At 42.9% G+C, this 25,530-nt stretch overlaps 1 protein-coding gene across 1 annotated transcript in view; it reads right to left on the reverse strand.

The window, feature by feature from the left end:
• The window catches only part of IQCM (IQ motif containing M), a 1,006,762-nt gene that overhangs the window by 223,421 nt on the left and 757,811 nt on the right, over nt 1–25,530 (reverse strand). Inside the window, exon 13 of the mRNA XM_086963810.1 lies at nt 10,694–10,855. Within this exon, the coding sequence (XP_086819936.1) occupies nt 10,694–10,855 (162 nt within the window). The remainder of the gene's footprint in view (nt 1–10,693; nt 10,856–25,530) is intronic.

Here is a 25,530-nt window from a genome sequence, read left to right on the forward strand (position 1 = left end):
AAGGAGAAGAGCTGGAGAAACTGAGGAGGAATGCTGCTCCTGAGCTGTTTACTATCTGGGGTTGGCCTGCAGTGGCTACTTTATGTCAAGGAAAGGGAAAAGGACTTTGCTGTTTGCTGTGTCCCCTCCTTGAGAAAAATCTTCAAGGGCTTGAAGAAGAGCTTGCCTCCTGTTCTGAAGTCTCAGGCATACCAAGACTTCACCACCAGCTTCCCTGAATTTCCTTGCTTAGAGTCTTGACCTGCGAAGAGATGCCTGCTGTTGCTTTGGACCTCTGGAGGATGTTTGCTGCTGGGAGCTGAAAAAGTAATGCAACTTCAAGAAGCGTGACGCACCCGCACCTGTTTCTAATGCATCACCGAAGGAACTGACACAGCGCCTGCCCCTGGTTCGAGAAATCGCCGCATTGTGTGCACCGGTCTCCGAAGTCTGAGATCACCACAACGATTCCAACGCAAACCCTGCTGTGTGGCTGCAAGAATCCCAGATCATCACATAGCATCAAGCCGCCTGGTCTGTCACATTGTTGGGGGACGCAGTAAGAAACCGATGCATCACCTCCCCATGCAGTAAGAAACCAGTGCATCAACTCTTCTCCAGTAAGGAACCGACGCACCACCTCCACTGCTTAGCAGTAAGGAGATGACTCATCACCTCCGCCGGAGCAAGGAACTGATGCATCACCTTCCCTGTGTGTAAGGAACCAACGCATCCCCTTCCATGCAGCCTTTTTTGTTTGTGTGTGTGATGTATCCAAGGGACTTTGTGTGAAAAGTGTTGCATCTCCAATTTGCTTTGAACTGAACCATTTCTACCATTTGAAAGTAATATTTTTATTACTGCATTGTGGATTTCTTTTGTTTAGTCTCGTGTTGGTTTAGATAAAGACTACTTATTTTTCTAAACTGGTGTTGTGTCCATTTGTAGTGTTTTCCCTGTATTACTGTTTGTGTTCACAAATGCTTTACACACTGCCTCTGAAATAAGCCTGTCTGCTCATGCCAAGCTACCAAGGGGGTAAGGAGGGGTTATTTTAGAAGTGTATCCCCCTTACCCTGACTAGAAGCAAGGGTCCCTAGCTGGACAAATGTATCTTCCTCTGCCAACTAGAGACCCCCATTTCTAATAATACCAATACTGGAGAGCTATAGTTACAGGTAAGTAGCTTGCTTTGGCTTGTGTCTGACCACATTCAGAATCTAAGCCTCCCTTCCTGTTCCGGCTCTCTTTTGGCCCCATGTCCACCAGCGACTCTTCAGTTGTCTTCTGCCACCATTGCTGGATATCTAACTATGATTCTTAATTAAATGTTTCAACAAGGATATTTTCTTAAAAAATGGAAAGTAGCGTACATTTTACCTTTTGTTCATAAAAACATACATTAATTCATTGGTTGTAAGCAATTATCTCATCTGCTGTCTTCCTTTTTCATTGAAGATCATAGAAAAAGATATTCACAAGGAATGGACTCACCTCTTCGAATCCAATAGTTTATTGGGCCATTCTCAATTCGTGGCTAGCACAGCAGTGAGTTACTGCTTCAGTGGAATTGAAAGCAATATTGGAAAGCAGATACCCTGCAACACTGATTTTACTGGATCTTTAGGCCACTTTTGACTTGGTCAATCACAAGGTTTTGATTGACAGTGGCGGGTTCTTGGATATAAGCAGCACTGATCTGGCATTGCCGTCATCCTTTCTTTCAGAGAGACAGCAATTTGTATCAATAGACAGCTTTATTTCTAGCTCATTCTCTCTTCCTTGCCGGGTCCCACAGGGCTCATCATTGAGCCCTACTTTTTTAACGTATTTGTTGCTTTCATAGCTATCCAAATTTAAAAAAAATCTATTTTGGTTGTCAGCTTACGGATAAAACCCAAATTGTTCTTTCTGTATCTGGAAATCATCAGGAAACGCCTGCTAATTTTCTCAGCTGCTTGAAACATATTACTAAATGGATGCAAAGTAATTGCCTAAAGCTAAATTCCAACAAAACTGAAGTTCTGTTGTTAGGCAACAAAGGGAATCATTAGGATGGCGCCATTAGTACAGTGGTCTTGTGGGGGGGATTAGGATGCATTTTTAACATTGCGGATGGCGGTGCTTCAGCAGCACATGCCACAATGCCAAAAAATGCATGGCGTGCCACCCCTGAAACCCTGGGGGCCTGCAACGGGCCCCCAACTTTAAAATCTGCATGCCTTTCCATGGTGGCAACTGACAGGCTGCCTCCCGCCTGTATCCTGATACGGATGGTGGTGTCAAGCAGACACCGCTACCATATTAAACTCTTTTCCACCCGGTTGACTTGTCGACCGGGCGGAAAAGCGGCAGACAGTCTTCCCGTCCACCATGGTATCCCTGCCATACTAATATGGCGGGGGAAATGGGTGGCGGGTGGGGAAGGATGTAGGGCGGATCGCCACCATAGGCGGGCGGTGACGATCCGCCCTACATCCTAATGGACCCCAATGTTTCTGTTTCGTCTCCAAACTGGTGGCCACCTGAGCTAGGTAATAGTCCTCTTCCAGCAGCAAAAGTGAAAAATCTGGGCGTTGTCTTTGACAACCACCTGTCATTTGACAAGCAGGTGAACGCTGCCACTTCCTCTGCTTTTCTTACTTTAGAATATGTTGAGAAAGATCTTGCCTTTTATTCTATTTATTTGGAGGAGATGAGTGGTAACTACTCTCATCCTTTCTAGAATTGACTATAGCACTACCTTCTACATCAATCTCCAGAAACGCTTACTGAACTAGCTATAGATCCTGTAGAATGCTACTGCTTGGCTGCTGCTCGAATAACTAAGTACCAGTCTGACTCGAAGGCGTAGGTCCATCTTCATTGGTTGACAGTACACAAGCATATCGGTTTCAAGGCTTTCAAAGCCTCGCATAATGTGGGACCATACTATTAAAAAAAGAAATGTATCTGGTATGTGACTCCTCGGCCATTGCGCTCCTCACTAGCTTTTAATCTTACCGTTCATAAATTTAAGTAAGTCTTTGAGGGTGAAAGAAGCTTTATTCACGGGACAACTAAAAGCTGGAATGCATTGCCACTCCCCTTAAAAATATGTCCCTCCTTGTCCTCCTTCGGAAAGAATCTTAAAACCTGGCGTTTTTTTAAATTTGTAGATCCACATTTAGGTTGCTTTCTTCTTTTCTTCATCCCTCTGTTGTTGAACTAGTGCCAAGACGCCCACAGGCAATCAAGCACTTTTCTCCAGTATTGGATCTTTCATAGATTCACATGCTTAAATCCGAATTAGTAGCAGTTACAAAATCATAACATAGATACATAAATAATTTCATTTCATTATATACAGTTATTCGCAAGCATAAAGTCATAGTGGATGATAAGATATAACGTACACTGTGAGCTCACCTTCACTGGAATAAGTGGCCCAATACCACTTATCCCACTGTAGCATCCTTCAACACTGTCGAATTTAGACAGTTATGCTGCATGAATGTGTGTTCACTTCTCCACATTGCTGCTCTGCGGATATCCTCTATAGACAAACAGCAAACAGGCATGTAGCCGTCGACACACTTCTTGTGTAATGCACTTGTGCAATATTCTGCGAAGATCTTGTTTATGACAGAATTGTATAGCTGCGGAGATCCATTGTGCTATACCTTGTTTAGAGAGTGGGAAACCTTTCTTGAGAACTCCATAAGCCACTTGCAATTGGTCTGATTTAGGAAACTGCCATGTTTGCTCTGGGTAAACTTTCAAGCACCTAGAGAATGTAAAGTCCTTTCTGCTACGTCATATGGATTTGGCAAGAATGTCCTCAAAATGACTGGTTCATTTAAAAGAAAGTCTAATGGTACCTTTCGGAATGTATTTTGGATTTGTACTTAATATTACTCAATAACTTCTAAATTGCAAATAGGGTGCCCTAATGCTGAAATTTTGTATTTCACTTACTCTCCTGGCTGTTGTTAGTGCTAACAAGAGCTCCGCTTTCCACAACAGGAACATATTTCTGCCTTACGACTGAGCTTAAATGAGCTTATCATTATTTGCAAAAGTATTGTGTTCAAACGCCAAAGTAGGGGAATATGCTCTACTGGAGGATAAACCCTAAACAGTCCCTTAAAAAAACTCTTTGATAAATCTGCTTGATCATAAAGATTGTGACGCAGAATATTTCCGGTAATGGGATATGGATGCTAAATGCACTCAGACAGCTGCATGCTTGAGAACTGTTTGTGCCAAATGTAACAAGTGAGGTTGTATCACCTATGCTGAGGTTGTAATGGGACGAATTTGTGACTTCTTACACCTTAGGCAAAAACGCTTCCATGAAAAATCATGTTTTGTTTGTACTTTTTCTGCTCTGGTTAAAATTGCCTTACATTCTTTTAGAATGCTAAAATATGCAAATCCATTGTGTTCAGGAGCCAAGCTGACAAGTATAAGGATTTAGGATCCGGGTGAAGAATTTGCCATTGATTCATTGTTAGCAGATGAAAAACCAGTCGTAGTTGGATGTGATTTTTCTCTGATAGGAAAGAGGTTCTGTGAACCAGTGTTGTCTTATAGCTACAAGAATAATCCTCCATGGTTCCACCTTCATTTTGCTGAGAAATCTCCGCAGCAGAGGTATCGGAGAAAAGATGCGTAAGCAAAAATTTATGACCATGCTATAGAAAATGCATTCTCCCATAACATTGGTTGTAGATGCTAGCTTGCTTAGAACCGGCTTTTTTGATTTTTGAGAGTCACAAAGACTGTGTACAAAAATGCTATACAGGATCTCTTGGTTAGATTTCCCAATAATGGGATGAGTTCCTCAATCTGCTTAATGTGTCAGTCAAAGTATGGTGTCTTCCGTGTACATACTCTGCTTTTAGAGCTATTTGATGTTGTATTGACCATTCACATATTCTTTGTGCTTCCTGAGATAATGCTGGAGAGGTGGTACCCACTTGTTTGTTAGTGTAATACATAGTTGTGGTGCTGTCTGTTCGTATAAGTACCATTGAACCTTTTAACCTCGGGAGGAGCACTCTTACACTCAATGCTACTGCTTTGAGCTCTAGGAGACTGACATGTAGGCTTTGTTGATGTGCGTCCCATTTGCCATTTATTTCCAGGTCTTGAAGATGAGCTCCCCAAAAATTCTAAGGATGCATCTGTAGAATTACAAAATGCGTGGCCTGATGTTTGAAGGTCAGGCCTGATGAAAGATTTGCCTCCTTTGTCCACCATGGAAGAGACGCTCTCATTTTGGAATTTGGAACCATTGCTTGTTCAGCTCCTCCTGAAAATGTTGCATTCGAAGGCAGAAAAAGGCTACTAGAGGAATGCACAAAGACATCATAGGAATTTGAAGAGGAGAAGTGAAACAGACTTTTTCTTTGTAGCATGCTTGCCAATATTAACTTGCTTTGTCATTCTTTTTAAGCATGGGCGGAAAATCCCTTCCGCTCGCGGATTTTGCAGATTTTCGGTAAATTTGCAATCCGCGAGATTCGCGAATTTCCCGCAAAATCCGCGAGCGGAACGGATTGGGTCAAAAGTTCAAGCTGACTTTAGTAACTCTTTTAGAATGGCGTCGGCAAGCTGCCAGAGCCATTCTAAAATAGTTACAAAAGTCAGCTTCAACAGGAAGCTCTAATAGATAAATTAAAGCAGATGCTGCTCAATTTCAGTTACACAATCATTAATCACCCCAAACTTGGGGTGATTAATGTTTGTGTAACCTAATTTGACCTTCAACTCCAGCACCTGCTTTACTTTATCTATTAGTGCTTCCTTTTGAAGCTATTTGCAGCTATTTTAGAATGGCGCTGGCAGCTTGCCAGGGCCATTCTAAGTGGGGCTGAGGGCAGAAGGGCACAAAAGCGGGACAGAGGGCAGAAGGGGACAAAAAATGAGTGGGGCAGAGGGCAGAAGGGCACAGAAACCAGTGGTACAGAGGGCAGATGGGCATAAAAAACGAGAGGGTGGCAGTAATTAACCAGCAAACCCCCCCCCCCGCAAAAACGCAATGCGCCTCGCGAACACCCGCGAACACGCAAAGTGCCCCACGAACACCTGCGAACTCACAAAAATAAAAAAATCTGCAAATTCGCGTGAATTCGCGAATTTTGCGGATTGCGAATTCGCAAATCCGCAAATTCGCGGGTTGCGAATTCGCAAAATTCTCCCATGCCTGATTCTTTTGTACGGTATACCTTGTGTTCTACAGTATCCGGGATGGCACCTAGGAACTTTTATCTTCCTGGAAGGTTGAAGAACTGATTTCTGTATGTTCAATAAGGCCTATTTAAAAAAAAGATTCAGGCATGACCTGGTTGATTTTTTGCCTGGTTGATTTTTTGGTGGCCTGGTGAGAATGTACCTTTGCACAACTGTGGTCTGAACCATATGTATGTAACCAATGTGCTAAGTTACCTCTCTCAAAACCGACGTTATACTACAAAGTATAACGTCGGTTTTGAGAGAGGTAACTTAGCACATTGGTTACATACATATGGTTCAGACCACAGTTGTGCAATTTTGTGTTTAGTTTATAGTTGGGAACGCACACTGAGTGGTCTATAAAACATCCCTACAGATCCCCACGCTACGGTAGTTTTTTTATAGAGAATGTGCCTTTACCAACCAGTTGTCCAGATATGGGAAGACTTTATGACCTTTCTGCCTTGAGAATACAGCTGTTGGAGCAAGGAATTTTGTAAAACTATGGGGAACTGATTTTAGGCTGAATAGAAAAACTTTAAACTGATAATGGCTGCTGGCTACAACAAACTGTAACATTTTTGATTCTTTGGATCAATTGGGATATGAAAATAAGCCTCCTGGATATCTAATGATGTCATATATTCTCTGTGATTTAGAAGTTGAGGATGTCTTGAATCATCACCATGTGAAACATTTGTTTCCTTAAATATTTGTTGAGATTTCCTAAATCCAGAATGGGTCTCTGCAGATTTTTTTCTTGTCAAAAGAAACAGGAATCGAAACCCCTTCCTTCCTGGTTTCCAGGGACTCTTTCTATATCTCCCTTGCTGAGCATGGTTAGGATTTCTAATTTCAATAGATGAAGATGCTTCTGGGATGTTTTTTGAGGTGGAGTTGGTGGCAGTTTTTGGATAAACTCCAATGTATGACCATAGGTAATCAGGTCTAAAACTCAGCAATCTGTTTTTGATTCCCAAAGTGGTAGGTGATGTGAAATTCACCCTCAGAGCAATGATGGGGTAAACTCTTGTGTAACCAGCGCCTACATCCTGTTACTGTCTTCTTGAGTCTTCACCTTGAGGACCTTGCTTTCTTCTCTGCAGTGTCTTGTGTAAGCCTCGATGGAGGCTGTCTCTGTGGGCATTGCAGTTGAAATTGCTGTTGGGTAGGTTGGTACATTTAATACCTGTATAGCTGAAAACTTTCCCTGAAAGAAAATTGCCCTCTTTCTCTTGATCCACGAAAAGGTAATCTTTCGTATTGCAACATACCCAAAAATCTTGCAGTATCAGTATCTAACTTTATCGATTTTTGAAGAATCGTTACTATCCTCCTCAGAAACTGGAGTATCTTTGGATTTGTGCTTCTGAAGCCATATTAAACAATCTCCCTTCTCTGTATTTTAAGTTTTTGATTAAAAAAGGACGACATATTTTAAAATCCTTTACCTTGTGAGATGGGTAGAGACAGTAGATGCAGTGTCGTATATTGTTCTTTAGAATGCAGTCTCATCTTCCACAGGTGTGGGCAGGGTAAGCCATCCTGGCAGGATGGCTGGAGAGGAGTTGTACACAGCTCCACCATTTACATTTCAAAGAGCTATGCCTCCTGCACACAAAAAGGAATCGAATACCAGGTCTTCCCTGTCTTTTGTCACCCCAGACAGTTTGGAACCTTGTCAGGGGAAGACCTTTCTAGGACCAGGACCATATGTGGGGGTAGGGCAGGAACCACACACACAGACATGAGCTGGTACCAGATATAAATATTGGACCTCCAGATCCAATCTTAAGAACACTTCTGCACCCCTGGACATTACAGAAGAAGCACTAACCTGGTGCTAGGGATTGCCTGGCTTCCTGTCTGAAAAGGAATGTGTACCTGCTTACCTTCATCCCAGTTTAACCTAAGTGACTCCAAGCGTCAGTTTTCAGAGCTCCTGTGTATGTTACAGGGTCATATGAGGCCCAGCTGACCTGCATCACTGGTCCTTTCATGGACCTGCAACTGGACCTGTCTGGGTCCTGCTGGCCTCTGCTGGAGTGAGTTCCTGATCCCCAAGAGGTATCTCCCAGTTCCTGGACCATTGGCTGGCATAATTTTGAGCTCATCAAAGAAGAAAAGGAGAAATCCAGAAGCTTGGGCTCTTGCTAACAGATGACTTTGCGCCTAGGCTCAGCCATCGATGACAAACAGCAGTGTGAAGCTCTAATGAGACTAGATCTTCACACTACAGTGACCACCAGCAACGACAAGCAATGTGAGATCTGCACTGTACGCTAGAGCAAAGACAGACTGCAGTGACCGGCAATGCAAAACTCCAGCAAAAGCAGTCAGTCATGCCAGACTGGCTCTTTTCACTACTATGATGACAGCTTACATTGCCCAGACTACAGTGATGATCACCCATGGCACTCTCCCTGGTCTTCGTGGCAAATGGAACTCTTTACCCCACACACATACGGTAACTCTTCATTGGGACTAACTTGGTTCTTGTATCTGAACCTCGCTCCATCGCATTTAGACTGAGCTTGTGGCTTTCTCCCGGTCTAACTCACCCAGATGACAGCAAGCGAGTCTTTCTTTCTTTCAGATGCTATTTTCACCTGAAACTTTAAAATGGAATATCTCCAGTTCCACTGATTGGATTTCTGTCGCTCTGGTATCATTTTATTTAAAAAAATGTACTTTATTTTCCTAAATTGGTTTAGGATTGTTCGGATTGCTTTGTGCCAAGCTGCCAGAGGGTTAGACACAGATTAGTTTTGTGACAATTGTGGTTCACCCTGACAAGGCTTGTGGTGGTTCCCTGCCTGGGGCTTTCACCACCCTTAGCCAATAACCTAGGGGCTAATTTACAAGCCCCGTGCCCGACCCGTACGTCACTTTTCCCATGTTAAAAATTACGCAAAAGTGGCGCTAGAGGCTTGAAAATAAGCACCCTAGTTTCTTACACTTCCTGTTTATCTTTTACTGTTCCTTATCCTGCTCCCTCTTGTTATTTCCTCTCAGCCTCCACCATCCCCCCCGGGCATTCCTAAATTCTCTTCCCTCCTTCTCCATGTGCTCCTTATGACCCAACACTTGTCACCACCTTAAAACCTCTTTCTATCCCTCCCTTCTCCTCTGAACTTCTTGTAACTCCTGCCAACCCTTCCTCTTTCTTCTGTGTGCTCATAGGGATTCCCTGCCCCCTTAAGTTGCCCTGCCTTCCCCTCTCTCATTCCCTCATGCGCTGCTTGCCACTCAGTATTGGTCATCCCCTCATTTCCCTCTTCTGCTCTCCCTTCTTCCCTATGCACTTCTTGTTACCCCTGCCTATATCGTACTCCTCCCACCTTCCCCTGTGTGCTCATTGTTACTCACTGCCTCCTCCTCCCTATCGTGTCCCCTTCACCACTTCTGGCAGATTTTCAAAACTGCTGCCCCAACCTCATAATGTGTTTCTGTTTGATAAAAGCAAAATGTGGGTTATGGATTCCTAGTCTTCAATACTGTCCTCCTTAAACAAGGGTGGCTGTCAAGCAGGCCTTCTTTATAGTCCTTCTTTTCATTCTATAACATAGAAACTAAAAAAGGACTGCAAGCAATGCTCCCTTGTTATCTGTCCTTAATAATGACATAGAAAGAAATATAGATCTGTAACAAAAACGAGGGGGCCTTAAAACAGTCTACAGTTCATTTGTGTACTGGCTAGCTTTATTGAGTGTGTTTATGCTGCATGCATTAGCGCATGAAACACATACCTATTTATTTTGCCAATGTAAGGGTGTCCTCATCGATTGTCGATTTTGTGCATTTGATTTTGTGGATTAGTGAGCGGGTGAATTCGACAAGGAATCAATGGCTGAAAGAATGATACATGAGTGGATGAGTTCGTGAATGGATTAGAGTGCATTTTAAAGCCTGGTTATTTAGACAAATGGGTAAATGCAAGAATTATTCAATAATCCATGCGTTCAATCACCCAACCATTCATCCATGTAGTCTCTCATCCATCTATACATCCATACATCTACTCACCTATCCATCAAGTTCGCCAATCAATAAACAAGCACATTAATTTATCAAAGAAATCCAGACCTATTCGCTTTGCCAATGCTTCTTGTGTTTGTTCAGAAGGAATAATGTACTGTAATAATGGGTTAACATAGTAGAATACTAGCTTCCATTCCAGATTATATTTCCTGTACAGTAATTTAAGCAGAGACACTTCAGTGCGTCAGTTGGTGTCTGATAGTCTTTGACGTCAAACGTTGATGCAGCGTCTTCTACATATTTTGTTCTGCAACCATCATGCACCTCAATTGTTTCCCATTTCGACATAGAACATGTACAATGAGCCACAGTAATTAAAATCAGTCCAGAGATCATGCAATGCGAGAAAGAAACAAAACGAAAGGAACTGATCTGCATATAAAGCAGAAGCACAGCAAATAATGAGAAAAGCTTTTCAGCCATGCTGAGAAAGAAAAAAACAACACAGTCTTACCTATAATTTTGTTTCCTTCTTTTCCATTAACTATCGGGTGGATCCATGTTGATCTTCGTATAGCTTGACTGCTTACTCTTGCCCCAAGCGGAGGGTATAGCGTGAATGCCATTTCAATGACTTGGTGCTTCCTAAAAACCTCTGCTTGCTTTCCATACAGTTCTAAATATAAAGAAAAGTCCCAGTTAAATATTCTGAATTGGCACTTCCAAAAAACTGCCCGCAATTAAGATAATTTAACGTTAATTACCCTGATAACTCATGCATTGTTAGTTCGTGACGACCTTCCTTCACACTCATGGACCCGCCATAATGTGATGGTAGGCTGCTGCCGTGCCTTTTGCATACCACAAAAGAAAATAAACAATTTGAAAGCCGTCCTGGAAAGGAAGAGGCCCATCCAGCACCCAGCCCCTTCCTTGACACAAATGCCACCTCCTCTAACCCTCCATTTCTTATCTTTCCATTTATATCACTGGTATACATATGTAGACAGAGAAAATGAATAGTTAGTTTATGGATTATCTGAAGACATACAAAGTGAGAACTAGGAGCACAAGACTCACGAGTGAGCATTTCACTAGTCTCTCTTCCTCGGATTTAAGGGAAGATCACAAAGCAAATGCAACTATATAAAGAAAACTGGAGAAGGAACAAGCAGTTCACAATACACTCTGCCAAACTGGTTTGAAGATGCTCTTTTTTAACTGACTATTTGCTCTGGAAAAGCCACCCAAAGTATGATCATGAGTAGATAATTCTGGTAACCTATACTTCCTTTTCAGAGTGAGACACTGCATTGGACTCCCTGCTCAGGAATTCTGCACATGATACCAAATGTGCAAGAAAAATTCCAATGGCTTTAGGTCTGGTCAATGCAGGGTCGGCAGGAGCAGCAAAGGGCAGGTGCTGAGAGACTTCACACACAAGAGAGAAGGCGGCATAATGACTGTGTTAGCCCCTACTAGCAAGCTGGTACCCTGAGACTCCCACTATACTTGTATTACAACATCTGTGAGTGGCATGTTTAATACTGGCATCCTCCCTCTTACATGCGTTCAAAACTGACTCCCTCCATTTGAGGTCAACGGAAGGGGAAAAGGGAAGAGAAGAAGGATAAAAAATTGAGGAGGAATCCTTGAAAGTATAGATGGAGGTGGCTTCTGGAAGTTACTATGAGGTAACAAGTTGGCTGCCAAAAGCTGGGATCCTTACTCAACCGATTGTCCCACCATATAGTATGGTATTGTGAGGAAAGCAAATCACCTGGTGATTATAAAAGAAAAGAAAAACAAGAATACAACTAGTATATCTCAGATGGGTGATGGTAGAAATAGGCAAGGTAGTGTATTCAAGATGAACAAGAGGAAAATAATTTGAAAGGCAGTGTGATCAACACGCCAGCTTGCACCCTGAGGCGATTCAAGGCAATATAGTCCTACCAGAACAAAGAAAAATCCCATAAATAATATAACCAGACTAAAGAAACCAACACACTCAGGTGTATACACTGAGACAAACGAGCCATCTCTGCCTAGAACAACAGAGACTTATCCGAAACGCTAACGGAAGCAAGCGGGGCATAGGCTAGTGTACACAAATAAGACCGGGAAGCCATAGTTCTCCCTAATGTGTCCTACAGGAATGAATGAATCGATGGAAATTGAAAATATCCTATTATCCCATAGAGGGTCAGATCTTAGCAGAACTTTTGATATATTTTGTGTTCATCTTATGTTATGAATATTATGTCTTTTCTGTCCTGGATATTCTCTCTTGCTTGAGTATCATGTGCGAATCAATTAAAATGCTTGTCATTAAGCACGTTCAATTTATACTAATGTGTTCTGCTTTATGATAATCAAGCATTGCTTGAACATATTTGCAGAATTGTATCCACGTTCTGACTGTTGTTGTTCAAAAGAACACTATCTCATAGAATAGAAAATAGGTAAAAGAACATCACACTCACTCTGGTTATTCTGAGAGCTTCTATAACAGTGAAATAACATCATAGAAGGTGAGCACAAAGAGAGAAGGGCTAGAGAGAAGACCTTCACACCAGGTGACACGGAGAAAGACCATGCAGAATCATATCAAGAATTCGAATAGAAGGCTACTGGAAAGGCATTTAGCCTTCGACCCACTCCGCCAGTTGAATTTATCAGTGCAATTAGACTCGAGTGAAAAGAGTAGCTGGCCTTGCTATTAGGTTGAAGATAGGCCCTATTGTTCAAACAGTTATGTGGGCATGAACCATCTCTTAAACTCATAAGAGGTTTTATTTTCTGATGTGCTAGAATTAACTTAGTGCCTAGAAGTAGTGGAATGAGGTAGAATTGCCATAAATTTATAACCACTATCATGTCAGAGCATTTACCCTTGTTCACGCTTTTGGTAAATGTTGCTGCTGACATTTTATTTGTCTTTTTTTGGTTGCAGTTCATTTAGTGTGCACTAGACTTGGTTTCCAATTTCTAAATAAATTCTTAAAATGAATTCCATATCGTCTGGTGTTCTTGAGTGTTTTATTCCTTAATAAAAGAGAGTTTGGCACTCCCCTAACTATCACTGTAATGTCTCATGAGATTGATCGCTACCTGGAGCACACCATACTCAAATATTTATCAGTGGGTTGGGGTGCTTAACAGTACAACTTTTTTTCTCATTCAGATTGGCAGAATGACTGAGGCCTAGGAACCAGGGGATCCAGAAAGTCGTACGTTGTATTTCTAGAAATTTAGAAATGCATAGCTTGCAGAATATTTGGATTAATTCTCCAAAAAGATGATTTAATCAAAGCTTTTTGATCTACTTGCTAAGGAAAGACTATGTGAAAAAGTAATAAAATAGAATAAAATACCACCTTGATTGACAGAATCAAGAGCTTCCATCAATAGTTCACTATAAGTTCAGAAAGTCATAAGGTGAGAACTCCGGAAACAATTCAACTTCAACTTCAGCATAAGAGTTGAGCAGGGGTGCCATTTTATGCCTGAGGTGTTTAATGTATGTCACCAGCATCTAAAAAGATAATTAAGGCATCTAATATTGAATCATCAACGAAATGCCATGAGTCATTAATATTGCATGAGATGAAGTTAGATGTAATGGCATAGCACTGTAGTACTAACAGAGTTGAAATAAATTAAACAAAATCCACATCTGTGCTATTGGGAGAAAACTGGCCACACAAACAAACCTTTCACTTTGGAAGTTAAAAAAACAAAAGGTTTTGTGAATTAATATATTTTGGTATAGTGTAAGACATTGGGTTATTAGTTATGAGGGATCCTTACAAGTAATGGGTCCACTATTGGCTCCTCACCTGGAACCAAGTTACCCGTTTAGTACTTGACTCTCCTAGGGTAGCAAAGCATGGATTAGAGGAAGTGATGTGGGCTAGCAGTCCCAATTCATTGGAATGCAACAACAACACTCAAGAAATGATTGTACTGTTAGAGCTTTTTTCTTTTAAAAACAGGAAAAGTACATTTATTACACACACATTACTAAATACTATGCATTAAATTACAAATATATAGATCAGGCAGATGGAAATACCTTTGGTGACACCCTTATTTCACATTTCACTCCTTGTGAGTGCAGAACCCCATAATCACAATACCCCTCCCACACCCATACCAAATGTTTTCAACATTATGTAAGGCGGCATTTTTTCAAATAAAGCAGGCCAATTGGCTTTCCGAAGGGGCTACCACATCAATATATAGAGCAAGCCTATCAGCTTTGGCAAGGGGTCAAACTATGAACACATCAATTTATAAAGCAAACCCATCTGCATTGTAAAGAGGGTCACCACATTAACATATAAGGCAAGGCCTATTAGCTTCGAAAAGGGGTCAACACATTAGTATCAGAGTAAGCACAGGCTAAGATGCTCCCTTAAAACTAATGAAATCAATACCCATGATAAAAAGCATTTATTATTAATATTACCGTTGCAATGTTTATCAAAACTCATTGTCAATAAATAATTTTGAACAATCAATTTTTTTAAACAATCACAAACAGGTGTTAGAGTCTGTCATTAGCAATTTCAGGTCACAAAATGTAGCCATAGAACCAACCACTAGGAGCCCCTGCACTCCCAAGCTGAAGGTCATCAAGCCTCACCTCTGGGAAGCCCAAATAATAGACAACAATATTTCCAGATCATGCATTCCATGACATGGGAGACATAAGGTGAGTGTTCTATAAATTATTCTTGTAGGGCTGATGCCCTCCCTGTAGCCCTTCACAACATGTTAAACAAACATTGATGATGCCACTGACCCTACTTGGATTACAACAAAGGAAGAAAATATAGTGTATTCTGGGGTGTTTCATGCTAGGAGTGGTGAATATATTATTAGTTACTCCTGCCACTTGTTTAGCTTCTCCTTTGGCTCCCCACCCAGCTGACATTTTCCGACACAGGCATGGGAGCCAGCGAGCTCATTGTCCTGCATGCAACGATGCAGGCATGTTGCTGCTGGTCTGCGCCTTCCCTGCTCCGGTCATCGAGGTCTGGGGCTAGGATCCTGGGCCCCATCTAATGTTGCCCTGACCCGTCGGGCCCCAGGGGAAAGTCTGAAGTGGGGAGGGAGCCCCACAGATGCCCACTCCACCAAACAGAATATTAAATACAGCTGCACCGATCTCCAGGACCTAGCCCATCTTGCCGCCATCTTTAGAAATCATGCTGGTCCGATTTTCTTGCCCTTTTGCTTGTTTGACTAATAGTGGTGAGCTCTAGCCCCTTTGCCTCTAACAGAGTTCACTTTGCTGGGAGCTGGATTTAGGGGCTCCATATGCCAGTCTTCTCCTCTCCTGGCTCCTGCTGCTTCATTCCTGCTGGTGGGTGCATCTTGTGCAACCCTCTGCTACCAGTCCGAAGTCCACCCATCTGCCTTCACTCCCAAGAACCAGCATTCTCCTGGCTGTTTTGTAGGGCAAAATGTAGCCTTGTATTTCCCTATGGAAGCAGCCAGCCTTGCTACAGTGCAAATAGCTTTTGGGGATATTTCAATGTCCAAAATTACCATTTACATGTCCTACTATTAAATATCATGCACCTTGCATTTTTGGGCACTAGGTGATCAAAAGCAAAAAATCCTGGCAGACAAAACAGGCGGACCCCATTTGTAACACATAGGGCCCCATTACGATATCGGGCGGATTGCCTCCGCCAGGGTGGCGGTGGCCACCGCCACCCAGGCGGGGGCAATCCGCCCGACAACCACCCGACAACCACTCTCGTGGAGGGGACAGCGGCGGACGGAAAGACCGTCCGCCACTTTACCGCCACGGTCGGCTTGTGACCGCGGCGGTAATAGATTAATATGGTGGCGGTGTCCAATGGACACCGCCAGCCATATTACAATTGCAAAAAGCAGAGGCCTTTCCTTGGCGGCAATGCCGCCACGGAAAGGCATTCGGTGATTGCTGCGGGGGCCACCTGCAGGGCCCGGAGGTTGGCACCACTGTCTGGGGGGCACATGGGGGGTACCTATGGTACCCCCCCACATTTGCATATGCAAAGCGGCAGGCACTGCGCGGTGCCTACCGCTTTGCATATGCAAATGCAAAAGAGCATTTTTTACATTGTGGCGGGCGGTGCAGAGTGCACCGCCTGCCGCAATGCAAACACTACAGGATGTGCCCGCCACTGTGACGGGCACACCCTAATTCCCCCCACGAGACCCCCGCCCTTATGGCGGGCGGTCCCGTTCTACGATAGGGTGGCAGGCGGACAATGTCCGCCCGTCATCCTAATGGGGCCCAAAGTATTACCCTAAAACAAGAACATGGGACACATGTATTTCTTTAGTTACGCAGAGGACACAGGGAACACTATGTGACATCTTCAGATTAACTGCCTGCCATAGAAATGAAATGTTTAGCATCTGGAAAAGATGTACCTGGTGGATTCATTTACTTCTGCATGTAGGTTAGTGCAGTCCAGAATAGAAACTTGCAGAGTACATTTTAAAGTACAACTGCGATTTCTCAAATTTAGAATTACTACACTAATGGGGGTGCCCATGACAGGCCACAAGCTCAAATGCAGGATGAGACAAGTTGCAATTGCTTATGAGTGAAAACAACAATTGCATTGTGTGGAAAACAAAAATCAAAAAACCCCATTTACTATGCATGTATGGAAAACACTGACAAATTCTCCCAGGGCCGGCCGCCATACATTTTTAATCAGTGATATAACGTACAATTTTATTAAGAAAGGGAGTGCTTGGTGCCAACACTTTCATTTCATTTAATATTTATTTCGGCTATTTTTAGCCATAAAAGATACATTTTAACACAACACATTATACATAGTAATTTGTTGAAAATTTCAGATTCCTTTGCTAACCCACAGGGGCGATTATAGACATTACACAACACAATACACTTTCCGTCATTCAGCTTAACTAAAAGACCCAGTATATCAGCAGAATCTGTGGTTAGTTGCGTAATTTTTACCTCCAGGGAGACACTAATCCCGATAGTAAGCCCCCCCCCCGATGGTCTCCCCCTGACTGATGGAATTGCCGCAATATTATAGGTCCTGTAACCCATCCTATGAGGCATTTCAAGGGACCAAGCCTCTTTGAGCAGGCAAAAATCACAAGAATCTATATATTTGGCCCAATCAGGATCAGAGAGGTTTTTAGCCAAACCAGCTATATTCCATGATATTAAAATTATATTTTCTAGTGTGGTTGGTCTCATCCCACCCGATACTGGTTTTGCCCCTACAGGAGATAACCCCTGATTCATGGCCACATTGTTGCAAGCCCCCAATATGGACCCTGCCACAAAAGGAAATGAGTTACCAGTTGACTGCCCTGATTTCAAAACACCTCCAGTTTCCAAAACTCCTTCCATATGGTTTGACCTAGATGGTATCGGGTCTTGGGTCGATGACTCATCAACAAGGATGGGTGTCGATAGCAAATCGTAAACTATGTTACGTGTAACGGATACTAGAGGGTTAGAATGGATAACACCAATGCTCTCCGGCAAGGATTGTGAAAATTTCTGTCCCGTTTTACACCCACCCAAAGTAACCACTGTTGGAACGGTATGGCCAGCTATTTGCTGGTCATTCAGTGAACTTCAATCGCAATCATCTAGCCCAGAAAAGATATCATATCTATTTACTGTTTCCAAAGGTGTAAAGGGTCTCAGATGTTCCATCCTCCTATTCGAGTTTCTAGTAGACCTAGATGGTACCTTATTCCACCCAAAGGGGTCTACGACTGGATGATATTGTCGAGGTTCTAATGAGAACCCAGAATTGGTGGAAAATAAGGGGGGAACAATCTGGTTGGGAATCTGGGCACCAGTGTGGTTGGGGGGAAAGACCAGGGACCTAGGATAAAAATAAGTCAGGGGGCGTGGAATAATAGAATTACCACCACCACCCTGCGGCCAATTCAAAATATAGGTTACTGCTCGGGGATCTCGAAAGTTAATCACTACCAGATCACCATCCGTGTCCTTAACCCTGCTGCCCAACCAAGGGAGTCGTCTAACATGCACTATGTCACCAACAATGTCATGTGATAGTGGTCTATATTGTGATAATCAGTGCATGATCTTATTTTTTAGTTGGAAATATCCCTCCCTCTTATTGTTTGGTAAGCTAGGTACCCCCATCAAAACAACTACATACGGGGCCGCTTCAGGGTGCAATTCTACTTGGGGGATTCTACGGGATGGTGGCCTGGTATGTCTAGTTGGATCTCCTTTTGGTTGTTGAGAAGCCCCCATTGGTGGTTTTACAGATCCTGTCTGTACAATATTTATTGGTTTAGGAACAGTACTAGTGGTCTGTTTGGGTGGTGAAACTATTTGATTCGTAGTGATAATTGAGGTTGTCGGTTGGGCAAAATTGTTTGAGACACTAGGAGTACATGTAGACACCATAACTGGTGGTTTCAAAACCCCACTCCCCACAGCCTCATTTGAACCATGATGATTATTAACTGCCGTCTCAATTGCTTCGAGTTTTTTCTCCACCCTCCTCAATCTCTCAATAATAGGTAAAATAAATGATCTAATTAAATGTTCCATACTATCGAGTGAGGCTACGGGAGGATTATCCACTTGAAGAATGTTGACCATTTCAGCTATTGGAACAGCGACATTCTCCACCTGAACAACTGTAGGAGAAAGAGGCATGCTAATCTGAGAGGACCTATTGGGTTGTTCAGCAAGGGGATTTTTAGCAATGTTATTAACGTCTTTGTTAAATTTTCCAAAGTCCGAATGACTAATTTTTGGCTTTTGCAGAACCACCCCCTTCCTTCTTTTTTTAGCAGGCGGTGGCCCATGGCTTTTAGCCTGCACAATTTTCCTCTGCTTACTTACAACGACTTGCTTTGGTCTTGTCAATGGCCGCGTACACAAGTTAGCTTCAGGCAATACAGTTATAGGTGGTGAAATTTGAGATGCATTTTGTCGAGTTTGACCCATGGGAGTTGGGGTAGAGTCACGCAGTAATAACGGAAAGCTTTCCAAACATAAGGGATCTTGAGTAGATTGAGTCCCCTCTGAAATAATCTGCAGGTCTTTGAGTGGAGAAGTGGCAGGGGTTGTGTTTTTCAAACCTTCAATAGAGCGAGGGCGCTCTGCTCTACGAACTGCCAACATTTTCTCCTTGTCTTGATCCACAAGAGCCTTCGTGAAATAGTTATCTAAAGGACCATTAATTGTAGTCCCTACCTTCTCATGCAACAATTTCCCCGGACTTAGAGCCATCCAAAGTGAACAAGAAAAACCAAAAATGACACGATACCAGATTAAAGAGACTGGGCCCAGCCCGGCCTCACTCGGTCTCTGGAGGCCTCAGAGGGCCCGCCGTTTGCCCGGGCTTCGCCCGGGCCACGACCCGCGCGAGTCCCGCGATGCGTGGTATTAGGCCTGCTTAAGTTTGTAAAGGAGGCGTGGTACTTGGAGGGGGCGCGGCTCGGCCGGGAAGAGGAACCAGCTGTAGGTATTTGCAGGAATGCTGGTCCTCGCAGTCCCATACGCCGCGCATCTCACCTCCTCTGCAGCCACGGGGCTAGAATCTCCTCAAGGATGCACAAAGTTCCACAAGGGTGACAAAAGCTGAATGCGCTACTCCTATAGCAGAATGACAGAGTTCAGTGGCAGCAAAACTCCTCTAGCGAGCCAACACGTTTTCCCCCGTATTATGAAAGCAGATTTGTGGTTGAAGGAGTGTGTCACAAGAATATTTGTGCTTATTTCTTCTGTTCCCCTTTTTTGTAGTGGTGATGTTTTGTGACGTTTATTTTGCTATTGCGTTTTTGTACTCCATTATTACATTGCGTTATTGTGCAGTAATGCGGCTTTTATATTATCTTCTGATTTGACTGCTGTGTTGTGCCCTTTAATATGTTTGTTTGCTATTTTGATTTGTAATTGTGTTGTATTGTGCTCTATAATCGCTTTAGAGATGCCAACAAACGTTGCTATGTTCCCAGCCAAAAGCAACACATTCCTATAAAGTTATAGTAACAAAAAACATTCATCAATCTTTAATGTGGTAAAAAAAAAAGACTGCATCGGCTCGTCAACTATTTATGAGACCAATCAGCCCAAAACTGTAGCAGAGACCATGCCTTAAAATAAGACTTCTAGTGCTCAATTTATCTGATGTAGCCCTCAATGTCACAAGGAAGATATCTGTCAACACTCTGTCAGAATGATTACTCAAAAAGCACAAAGCGAGCTCTGTGAATAAAAACTTGGTGAAGTATGTTTTTGGCAGGACCTTTTCCAAGTGAACGGGACCCCCTGAACCCAGGCCTTGTCACGGGAACCCACATAAAGAAAATGAGTGAAGATTCTTCATGCAGGCTAGATTTAACTCCTTGCCAATCAAAAGCAACTTAAAAACGAGTAACAAAAGAGAAGACATCTCGCAGCCTCACTTTTGTCATCCTGCCAGCAGGGAAGCTTCCTATCCATACCCAGCAAAAAGGGACATTTTCTAAAGATACCTTCCAATCAGAGGAACAAACTGAAGCCACTGCATACATTCTGATGGACTCGGAAGGAAAACTCATCAAAGCCACGACTAGATTTATTCATAAAGACTTGAACTTGAGAGCTCAGTATGTGAAGTAAATCTGTACCATGAGTGGGTGGCTGAAGAATTACCTTCGAAACCAGCATGGCAGATTAATGAAGAATCGCTGAAAATTACACAGCAAAAAAGAACATCTACGGGGCCTATCCCGTAACTCTGCGGGCACCATAATTTCTGAGCTTTCAGACTCTTTTAGATACTACCTTCCCTTTCTCTGACTAATAATCCCTATCTTGGGCTGAATGGCAGTTCACCTACACTGTTCCAAATAGGCCACATTACAACGCATGCCATACATCGCATGCAATTACAACACGGTTGTTACAACAACCGCGCTGCTACATCGCTACCCATTACAATGCAAGTCGTTACAACGACTTGCTATAAGGGGCGGTGGATGTTTGAATAGTATAATTTACTATTCCAACTCCAGTCTGTGCAACAGTAGGGAAGGTGTTAGATTTAAATCCAACACCTTCTGCCCCCTATAGCAAGTCGTTGTAACGACTTGCGTTGTAATGGTTTGTGATGTTACAATGCAATCATTGTAATGACTGCGTTGTAATGGCATGAGATGTAAACAATGTTTCCCCACTGTTCCTGTTAGTGATATGGCACACACCTAAATGGGTACACACCCACAGACTGGTACTGCGCGCCTGATTAAAAAAATCGTGCTTCTCACACTACAGCCGCAAGCTCGTTTGCCCTGGTAGCAGGGCATCAATGAAAGGCAGAGGGGCTGCTTGAAGCGAAGGGTATGCCTTTCATTGCAGGCAGAGAACGGGTCTTACTTTGAAAGGGAGCAGGGATCCCCTATAAGTACGTACAGACAATGACTGTATCTGGTTGTAGGGGAAAACTTTAGTCCCAAGGAGTGGTATTGTGGACCACACCACCTCAGATGTGGAGCACAATCAGTGCTCGGCTTCTTTGTCTCTTCGCCGACAATTGCAAAATAGTGTGGAAACAAAGGCAACTGGTTCACTCATTTACATGGGGTCACACACACATGCAAATAAATGGACAACTACTTGTGATTATGCCAAAGCAAGATAATCTCTGACGCGATCCATGTTACAGGAAGTGCCCTGCAAGTGTCTGTGGCCCCTTCTGTAATACAATACTGCCCCTTGAGAAGCAGACACCATTGTGCTCCTGGGGCACTATATATAATGCAGCTACTGTTTGAATATAATCTGGGCAAAGTTCTCAGAAGTCTATCAGAGGACTACATGCATGATTTGCTCAAACGCTGTCCTGACCTCCACTCAGTTACCAAAATACACGTTTTAAGGGCAAAATGCACTTTAAAAATATTTGCAAGACAACTGGAGCAAACTGTGATATGCACAGGCTAGTTGACAATCAGTAGGGGCCAGATGTATGACCTTTTTTCTGTCCCAAAGGGTATTTCGACCCCTTTGCAACCGTAAAAAAAGGTCAGCCTAATGTACTAACCCTATTTTGCAAGTCGCTAATCTATTAGCAACTCACAAAATATGGTTAGCGATTCGCTATTAGGAAGTGGCGTGCCAAGGGTGTCCCTTCCTAATAGCGAGTCCATACCCAATGTATGATTGTTTTGCAACTGCAATTGCGGTTGCAAAACTCTCACAATTTACCACCTTTCTCAGAAGGGTGGTTAGCCACTCGCAAACAGAAAGGGGACCCCTTCCCATTTGTGAATGGCTGTGCAAATATTTTTTAAGAGCAGGCAGTGGGCCTAGGGACCACTGCCTGCCCTTAAAAAATTAAACTGAAAAGTTAAATTTTTCTTTTAATTGCATCCAATTTCCCCTTAAGAAAAATGGGATGCATTTTATTTTTTAAACTGCTTTATTAACAAAGCAGTCCCAGACATGGTGATCTGCTGACCCCAGAAGGCCACCATCCCTGGGAGTGCTAGCCACTGCCAATGGGGTCGCAAATTGCGACAGCCTCATTAATATTCATCAGGCCTGCAAATTGCGACCCCATTGGGAATCGCAAACAGTGTCTGAGGCATTGTTGTACATTGAATTTTGCAACTCGCAAATTGCGACACGCAATGTGCCGCAATTTGGGAGGTGCCAAATTCAATGGTCGTACATCAGGCTCTAGGTCTTCCCTTGATTACTTTCACTTGTACGTGTTCACCGCCTACTTTTAAACATCCCAATAGCACAATGTTTAAAAAAAATATGTAACTGTGGAAAATCCCTTCACCAGTGGTATAATCTATAATACACACATACATTTTAAAAAAAGAGGTTGAAGATGAATGGATTGATGGATAAGGGTATGGATGAATGGTTGTGTCAGAGAGAATAAATAAATAAAGGAAGTCAGGAGGACAACTGGATAACACAGTGGAGGATGCATGGATGCATGCATGAATGACAAAGGTAGCTGGTTGAAGATGGAAATTGTGGAAATTCTGAGTGCATGTTACAGCACATCTTTTCAAATGTATACAGCACATCTTTCCAAATGTATTGGTTAGAAGACCATTGGCACATGGGGGCAAGGCTAAGGCGCCGATCAAGAGGCCGACTAGAGGGTTTCCTCCGTCGCACTGGGATGAATTTTGGCTCCGCAATGTGCATTTCGGCATTTTGTCAGGCACCTATTACCTGCAGCCCACGTCGGAATGTGTGGAGACCCAGGTGAGCCTCTTTTCAATTGACGAGCGTCCGCACGCATTGCTTGCTTCACCGCGGGTCGTTTTCCTCAAAACGGCCGCCGCCATTTCAGACGCGTGCATCTGCATTCCTACGTTTTTTAACTTTATTATTTCGGCGCTTTTCATATGCCACTTTCCGGGCTCATGACATTGCTGCTCTGCCGTGGATTATGATGGTTGTATATGGAGGATTATGCTGCATACCTCATGACACCTTATTTGCCCTCAATCTGAGATTACGATGGTTACTTCACAAAGCCGCCATTTTAGGTATATATCAACTCTTCTTCATAACTGCTGATATGTTTCACAGGTCTGCTCTCCTGCTTATGGACACATTTTGTGAACCTCAATAGGAATGCTGATGTGTAATCTAATTTTCACCTGTCTTCTACTACAGTTTGCGTTGATGTTTTTCATCGATTTTTGTCATTACCTACTGATGTTTCACCAGGACAGTGCCTTCCTTTCTACAAGTCTGGATGCTGCTGTTCTTCTGATGTCTGTTAGCACGTTATGACTTTCTCCTCGTGGCTGGTTTATCCCATAACGGCCGACACTTCAGTTCTGCGCTCCTACAGTCCTGCAGTTTCAGCGTTTATATGGCAGTGCTTTTCACATGTTTCTGTTTTTACGCTCATGGTTTTAACAAATAACCTAAACTATTTATAACTTTCTCATCGTTCGCAGTTCTAGTTTGCTGTACGCCAAACATTGGAAGTAATTTATTTTCTATGGTCAAATTGCGCACGTTAACGTTTGTTTTTATGCCCTCTTCAAGTGTCCAGGTGGCTTCCTCTTCGACTTCACATTCCTCTACTGTGGTAATTCCAATGGCTGGAGTGGCACCCACCCGTTCTTCCACAACGCAGTCTATGTCTAACAAATCCTCTCCTCCTACTACTTCGACTAAGCGCCTAAAACATGATCCTCCTTCTCCTGACAATTCTTCCTCTCCTATCTCTATGGAGTTGATCTTGGAGGAAATGCGCGCATTATGTCCATTTGTAGAGAAAACTAACAAAGACATGCAACTCTTGAAAGAAAAATGGTCAGCTATGGATTCTCGGATTACTTCTGTAGAACAACAGGTTTCGGAGATACAAACCAATTCTCAACGCATCTCTTCATTAGAAAAATCAGTCCTCACTCTTCAACAACATACTGAGGATTTGGAAAACAGAAATAGAAGGAATAAACTCCATATTTATGGTTTGCCTGAATCCCTGGAAGGTGACGACCCAGTGACATTTTTCACATCTTTCATACCAAAGCTTCTGGACATGCCACCCTCTACTTCTCTCAGTATCCAAAAAGCTCATAGGCTTGGACCTCGCTCATCTGCTTCAACAAAACCACGCAGAGTCATCATTCTCTTCTTGAAATTTATGGACTTGCTCCCAGTCCTCTCCACAGCTAGATCCAAGCGACAAGTCTCCTGGCTTGGCCAAAGAGTGTTCCTCTCTCAAGATGTTTCAAATGCCACTGCATCAAGAAGAAAATATTTTTTGTCTCTTCACGCTCCTTTGCGTTCTCTTGGAGCTCGATATAGTTGGTTTCATCCATGCATCTTCAAGGTCACTCATCAAAATCGAACATGGACTTTTCAGGATCCTGGAGAACTTAAGAACTTTATCCATATTCAATCGAATAGTGGCATGGATATCTCCACTTCTCCTAGTGGCTGAATGAGTCGTCATTCAAATTTGTTTGTTTTCTTGTTGTTTCTTCTCACAGCATTCCTGTTAGTATTTCTTGTATTCAAGTTTATCTTTTACATTTTCAAACATTTTGTTCTGTATATTTGTTTGTTGTATACATTATAGTGTTTAACCCTCATTTTACTTCCCTGTTATCATTTATCTTTTTATTTCCTTACATAGATTTGTGATGTTTGTCTCCTCAACCCTGTGGCTCCCTTACTTTGGTTTTTTGATGTCCTGGTGCAGTTGGATTCCTACTCTTCATCCGGTCCATCTTGTTAAGGTTCGCCACTACCCCACTTCCCTCTTGTTTATCCCCCTCAGGTACATTTTTTGCAGTTGTTCTTTTGAATATGTACTGTCT

Source organism: Lissotriton vulgaris, chromosome 3_1 (assembly GCF_964263255.1).
Source record: "Lissotriton vulgaris chromosome 3_1, aLisVul1.2, whole genome shotgun sequence".
NCBI lineage: Eukaryota > Metazoa > Chordata > Amphibia > Caudata > Salamandridae > Lissotriton > Lissotriton vulgaris.